The following is a 7415-nucleotide window of genomic DNA, read 5'->3' on the forward strand; positions in this document are numbered from 1 at the left end:
GGCATGTGCAAGAGGAATGTGTTCTGCAGCTGTGTGTGCACAGGCACTTGCCTAATGTGCATAAAGTGGTACATGCCTTTTTGAGTGCAGCCCACTTGTTGTCTTTGGTTTGATAAGGAACTGGGAGCAATGAGACAGTGGAGCTGATGACTTATGGCAAATCTTGACAGAACTGGGGCTAGGCTGGGGCAGAGAACCTTCTTAAGCCTGAGGGCCACATTCTCTTCTAGACAAACTTCCAAGGGCCATAGGTCGCTGGAGGGCAGGGCCAGGAGCAAAAACAATTCCCTCCTACATCTCTTCTCTGTTCCCCCATCAAGGCATGCAAGGTCACAGCCACATCATACATGGAAAACACTCTTGCACCACTGTTGCAAGAGTCATGCCTGGGTCACATCCTGCTTCGACTGCTGCAACGTTGTGGGGCTGCATTGGATCATTTGGAATCTGCAGCTAATGCAGGATGCTGACGCCAGGAGCTTGTGACATGAGGCATGGGGCTCCTTTGTTTAATCTGCACTCGTTCCTGGTGTATTTCCAACCAAGCCCAGTTCAGGGAATTTAAAGAAATAGCTGATTCTGCTTGCCCTGGGAGATCTGCTGGAGGGTGTGTGTGTTTCTGTTCCACCTCCCTCCTCTATTGAAGCATAGTTCAGAAGGGTGAGAGATACATCTCTAGCTTCCTCCCTTTTGCATTTTGCAAGCTGCTGAAGACCACATTGTTCAGGCAGGCCTTTGGTTTGAATTAGCTCCTGTCGAATTGCCTTTTATGCAGTCCTATCAATTGCTATATTCATTACTCTGTGTGTGTTTGTGCACACACAATCTATTGTTTGTTTCCACTATTTAAAAATACCACAATGAATTGAATGCTCCCTTAGGAGCTTTTTCTGAAAAGCAGTTTTAAGGTTTTTTCAAAGCAAAGTAATTCAGAAACATTCAATCTCCCACCGCAGTAAACACTGAATGTGCAGAGAGAGAATATCTCCTGGGCTTGTGGGGCATCTAGCTCCTAGCAACGTCTTTTGTGGCTGCTGGAGAAGCCAATATGATTTCTGCCAAAGTGCATGCACGCTGTAGGTACCTGCTGCGCATTAAGGTTCTCCGGAAGCGTGTAGGTGGCGGGTGGCAGGTGTGCTGCTCTTCCTGTCCTAGACCAAGCAGCAGAAGCTGTTCTGGGGGGGGGGGGTGACAGGAAACTTGTGGTTGGCACTGTTGAATTAAGGCGCCTCTGCTGCCTGAGCCTGCAGGAAATAGTGTTGTAAGGTGCATGCAAACCATGCATGCAAAGCCTCCACACTGCGGTACCAATTTGTGATCTGTGCTCTCTGCATAGACAAAAGCTGCTGATGGGATAGAAATGTGGTCACTCTCTTTTCCCATACGACTGCAAGGGCTATGAAGTGGTGGAAATGAAGAGAGCACGTCCTGGCTCTACTTTTCCTGGGCAAGGAAAGAGCTGCAAAGTTTTCTTGAGCACCCTCTGTACATCTTCTATATAACACACCCCACCCCGCCGTCCTCCTCCCGGGATGTAGGTGGTGTGGAAGTGTGCTTTACCTTTTTTTAAACTCCTCTATCAGCTGCAGTGGACTATCCTTTACAATCAGGAGTCCTTAATCCAGTTGTACAAGCCCAGATGAGGAGCAAACAAACACAGGAATCTGCTACAGCACATAGCATAGGCCCTGAAAGCCTTGTGAATAAGGTGGGACAACCATTGATAGCTGTCCAAAGTACTTGATTTGGTACATTTTATATCTCCCTCTTCCCCACCCCAAATTTAAGCAGAACAGACACTGGCATGAGAAGCAAATTTGGTTAATAATTCTGGCTTTCTTCCCAATGAGAGATGCTTATCAGTGCAATGGGGAAGTTCTGCTTAAGCCTGATAACGGTTGGAAGTACCCAAAAGAGGTAAATAGTTGATTCTTTGCATCAGGTGCTAAGTATAGCTTTGTAGTGTTTTCTCTGTGCAGGGTGAAGAGCAGAGGCAGGAAACATCTCTCCGCCACCCCCAAAGTGCACACACAGGGCCACTGCTTGCAAAGTTTCATTTTCCTCCAGGCTACATGCAGTGCAGCAGAGCAAAGAGCACTCCACTCCTGACGATGGTAAGAAAGAGGGTAGACCCAACGGGGCTGGAGAAGGTGGATTTGGAAGGGTGGCATGTGTGTGTGAGAGAGTGTGAGAGCGAGAAGAGGCAAAGTTGCACGACCCTACTGGACTTGAGACAGTAGTGGCCAAGACTTTTAGAAACCAGAATGTTTCCTTATCGCGAATAGCTGGTTAGGCTTGGAGCCTCTCACTGGGCTCTTTCCATTTGCTGTTCTTTGGCTTCTGAAAGGAGGTGCCAGGCTCTCTTTTCTCCAGGAGAAGTTGAGCAGGCAGGGCTACCAAGGCAGATAAGGAAGAATAAGAGAGGGGCTGTTGGCACAGGCTGGTTAAATGCTGCTCATTTGACCAGAGGGACTCCACTTTGTCCTCTCTCTCTCCTGCCACTGGCAGGGGGGTGGGAATGCAGCGGCCATTCTGCTGCTGCTCTATAATTTGTTTTGCTACAGTGGAGGAGAAGGTTCCCCCTTGGGCATTTTCTTAAGTGAAAAGGCAGCACGGAAAATCGTAAAATAATTCAAGAGATGCCTTGAGGTGCCACATTCTCTTCCTCCCTGCGTGTGAGACCACTTGGAAGCGGCAAAAGCTCTTAAAAGGTATCAATGGGGCCAGTTTCCCTTTTGCTGTGATGAAAGCCCAGGACCTGCAGCACTGGAATGGCTTTTCTTTCATTGCTTATAGTCCTTTGTTCTGTGTTCCCTCCTTATTCCACTGGGCAGTTTTGATAAGGCGCACTACTCTGGCACCTTGGCTTCTTGGACACTTCTGTTTCCTTCGATGTTCTGCCTTACCTCTTAAAGTTCTTCTGTTCCATCAGATGACATTTCTGCTTTTGGGTTAGAGAACGCCAAGGTTAAGCTATGCTCTGATGCTGGCCTCTTTAATGGCCTTTGCGAGTAGTTGAAAACTGGGCTTTTTGCCGCCTTCAATCCTTTGTTGGTAAAGCTGCTTCCTTTAATATGGGATGGAGCAAAGGGCTTTTCTGCTGCAGTAGATAGCAGTGATAGGAAATCTGTTGCTCACCAGATATTATTGAACTCCAACGCCCATGAGCCTCAGCCAGCATGGCTAATGGTCAGGGACTATAGAAACATAGGAAGCTGGCTTATACTGAGTCAGGCGATTGGTCCATCTAGTTCAGTATTGTCTACACCAGGCTTTCCCAAACTTGGATCTCCAGCTGTTTTTGGACTACAACTCCCATCATCCCTAGCTAGCAGGACCAGTGGTCATGGATGGTGGGAATTGTAGTCCAAAAACAGCTGGAGACCCCAGTTTGGGAAGCCCTAGTCTACACTGACTGGCAGCAGCCCCTGAGGATCTCATGCAGGGATTTCTCCCAGCCCTAGAGATTCTAGAACTTGAACCTGGAACCTGCAGTATGCAAAGCAGATACTTGCTCTGCCACTGACCTATGGCCCTGTGTCAGCTGTGGTCTACCCCCTGCAGGAAAGCCACAAGTTCCCCATCCGTGCTTTGTGTCTTGCTGCATTCTTCAGAAATACTGTAGCGTAGGCCCATTGGCTGCTGTTCCAGTTGTTTCAAGGAAGGAGACCGATGTACAGATTCACAGAGAACTGTGGTCTCCTAATAGCACTCAGGAACTGTTTTAGCATTTTGAAGAAGCATCAGCATTGATGTCTTAACAAAGCTGATACTTCTTAAAAATGCTAAAAGTGTGATAAAGGCTAACCTCACGGTCCACCTGTAATACATATGCAAATAGCCTTCTGACACGGTATCTTGCTTGTAGGGTGGGTGGAGTAGAATTCGGCTTCCATTTAGTGTAGCTCAGGGATGGGATTCTCCAGCCATCATTGGACTCTCATGATTCCTGCCCTTTGGCTATGCTGCCTAGGGCTGATGGGAGTTGGAATCCTGGAGGGCCACTCCCTCCCGATCCCCAAACTAAAATGGAAGCTGATGATAATTTGCTGCAGGGGCTACCCTAGTGGCAATGTCCATCCCGTGGCCTCCTTTCTCCCTCACAGGCCTTTCGATGCTCTTGCTCTTACAGTTACTTTCTCTGTGTAAAGGAGCAAGCAACCGGTTGCAAAGGCCTGCAACCTTTCAAAGAAAGCTGTTGCTGCAGCCATTTGCTAATGTTCACGTTGTGCTGCTTGTGGGACTTGATGGCGCTAGATGGCTGCTCTCTTCTAAACATGCAGAGGACAAGTTCTTAGAAGTGAGAGTACCAAGGCTGCAAGGCACACAGGCAAATGAGGTGGTATTGAACTAAATACATTAGATTTATGCGGGGCACAGAGAGAGGAGTGGGACAATGCTGTGTCACATGAGAAATCCTTGTGCTGATGGGATAGATCTCTTTGGCACAACTTTGAATAGAACCCCAAGGTTTCACTAGTGCACATGCCCACAAAAGGTCTCTAGAAATACCCCCCTAAAAAAACCCCCTAACATTTGCACTTCCTGTGTGTATTGGCTCAGACTCTCCTTCACTTAGCATACATCCTTAAACATACCATTTCACTGGAGGATAGGACTAGACATGCACTCTTTCTTCTGCAAAGGGCTTCCCTGTGACTGGTATTTGTGCTCCCCCCCCCCCCCCGTTGACTGAGGAGGGGGGCGCCTGCACCATTTTATGGGCCTGCATTTTTTAAATGTGGCAGCCATTTTGTGACTGATGCCCATGACACTCACTCCAGATTCCAAATGTGCCTATTGAAAGGGCTGGCAACCATTGGCTTTGGTATAGATGTGAACGTAGCGGATCAGAAAACAGATCCAGCACCCTCAGAAAATAGCCTCAAAATGTAGGAAACCTGCTTTATCAAAGTCTCATCTCCTAGCCTAACTTTATTCTACTCCACCACCCCCTAACCAAAAAAAAAAAATCCTGTTAGTAGACTGGAAGTCCTGTAAAGATACCTTGCTGATTAGTATCGTGGAACGTGGGGAAAGACTTTGCTGTTCCTGTGCTGCCAGGGACTTCTTATCCTGTCCCATTGCCTCAACATTAGATTCCTTTGCTGCTGCTTTCTCTGCCTAACACTACTATTTCTTCTTACTTCACTACTTTCAGGTCACAGAAGACCACAAATATCCAAGGTGCAGGTTAGTTAAGGCTGTTAGGCAGGCTGTCTCCCAAGATTGCTTTGGAACTTCCCTTTCCCTGCATGTTCAGTCCTAATATTCTCCCAGATTACCCTTTCCTTGATGGCACCAGCCTTTTCCTCCATTGCTGAATTATATTCAGCGGCCTTGCTTCAGTGACACGGAGGAAAAAGAAAGGAACAGACTTGTTGCCCAGCCTGTATTCCATTAGCGCCAGTGTAAGACAGAGGTGTGGCTATGCAGCATCCAGTTAAACCAAACTGTTAGCCGAAACTCCCTGCAGTCTGCTTCTACAGCCCACTTCCTTCCATACGTCTAATAGGACATTCACCATTTGACAAATACACCCTATAAAATTAGCTGAAGCAAGACCTGCCCAAGTTAAATGGACCCCTCACATGCGAAAGGTCCCCGGTTCGTTCCCGGGCGGAAACACCATGTTTCCCAAGTTAAATGGACCAGCTCTTTTTTGGTAACTACAAAGCTTGATAAGTGGCACTGTCTACCTTCTTATGCTGGCTTAGCGAAAATATATCTTTTTCCTTCACCTGACATACTGAGCCTCAGGTCATTTGGGGCAGACAGTACAGTAATTGCCAATGGCCAAAGCACCAAACAGAGGTTCTGCCTTCTGAAGCAAAGGTTGAGGTTAAATTGTGGGTGACTTTGTACACAGAATTCAGCTTTCTAAAGAATCACAACTTTTATATTTAAAAGTACATGCTTTATCATATCTTCACAATCATAAGTATGAGAAATTCTTGCTGAATTTCCAAAACCACAGTAGTCACTGAAGATGACTTCCAAAGACCCTACATAGTTCCTTGTCTCTCCCTAACATAGCAGAAAAAATTACGTAAAAAAAGCAGGGGAAATATGCAAGAAAAATATATATGCATGCACATTTTCTTAAGCCTGCATAATTTATAGTCAACTTGCTATAAACTCTTATTGGCTATAGTTTCTCATCTGCCACCTGGATATGTCTTTATGACTGTATCAATGGAGCTTGTACTAGGAAACAATCACACACACTCTTGCTGCTCTTACATTATAGCGCTTCAGCAAATGTCTAGTGGTTTGCGAGTTGCCACTGATGATGCAAAGCCCCCCATGAGCAGATCTACTGCAGCATCCAAAAATCCCCAAACATCACACAAGGCCAGGAACTCATTTTTTTGTCTTCTTTAATTGCAAGCCCTCCTAGCTGCAGCATGTAGGTTAAAAATATATATATGCAGGCAGTTGCTGGTGAACATTTTAAAAACTAAGACAGCTTCCGAGCAATGGCAGTGCCCTGCTCTTTTCACCATGATCCCTCCTTAACATCTACATCAGAGTCCAATTAACACTGTGCAAGTGGGAGTTTTCAGGGCACGATTCCATGATCCACACAGCCCAGGGAGCAGCGCCACAGCTGCAGACAGCAGGCCAACATTCAAGGCTCCTTGTCGTATTAAAATTCCTGGGGCAGGGACTCATCCTGGCTCCTTTTTCTCTGTAGAGGCCCCAGTTCGTCCACGCGCTCTCTGCCCTGCTCCTGCTGTTTCCAGGGAAGGCCATGGGAGCAGCTCCAGAGAGAGGGGGCGCCGCGGCAAGAGCAGCGATGACATCGTCGTGAGTTTCCTGGTCTGCCTGCTGCTGCTGCTGCTCCTCTTGCTGTTCCTGGCGTGGCGTCGGCTGAGCCGCAATTCAGGAGGAAGGTACCACCCCCAGCGCCTGCTGAGGGGTCTGGTGCTCCGATGGCAAGGGCTTTGGGGAGGGGAACTCCCCGAAGAGCCGCTACAGGGACACCAGGACGAGAAGCTGGGAGACGAAGAGTCCGGGGAGGAGCAGCCCACTGAAGTGGGGGATGAGAAGGAGCAGGAGCAGCTCCTCCAAGGAGAAGATGAGGAGGAGGAGGAGGAGGAGGAAAGCAAGAAGCGTCCAAGGAGAAGGCCGATCCGGAGCCAGCAGAAGATAAAGCAGTGCAGGAGGCCTCAGAGGAAGAAGGGGCCCCAAAGGCAACCGAGAGCAGCGCAGGGGCTCTCCTGAGTGATCTGCATTCTTTCTCTGGGACAGCGGCCTGGGAGGACCCAGGCAAACAGCTGCATGTCACTGCCCTCTAGAAGCAGCAGGATAGAGGGCACTGAAGCACTCGCTGCAAAGACAGCTACAGACTGAAGGCAGTTCACCGCCCCATCCCATGGACCTAGCAGAAGCTGCTTTTGCCCTGTGTTGCC

The 7415-nt window shown here is 48.1% G+C and overlaps 2 protein-coding genes across 2 annotated transcripts in view; one reads left to right on the top strand and one right to left on the bottom strand.

Annotated features, from left to right (window-relative positions):
- MAX (MYC associated factor X) overlaps positions 1–7415 on the bottom strand; it is a 703696-nt gene that overhangs the window by 179983 nt on the left and 516298 nt on the right. The window lies entirely within an intron of this gene.
- On the top strand, positions 1625–7414 carry PTPRCAP (protein tyrosine phosphatase receptor type C associated protein). Its single transcript, XM_083426907.1, is given in 5 exon segments — positions 1625–1708; positions 1980–2114; positions 6698–6779; positions 6782–7102; positions 7105–7414. Coding segments are annotated over 5 exon segments (804 nt in total). The 5' UTR covers positions 1625–1639; the 3' UTR covers positions 7302–7414.

The sequence above is a fragment of the Podarcis tiliguerta genome (genome assembly GCF_965153285.1).
Source record: "Podarcis tiliguerta genome assembly, chromosome: 1".
NCBI classification, from domain to species: domain Eukaryota; kingdom Metazoa; phylum Chordata; class Lepidosauria; order Squamata; family Lacertidae; genus Podarcis; species Podarcis tiliguerta.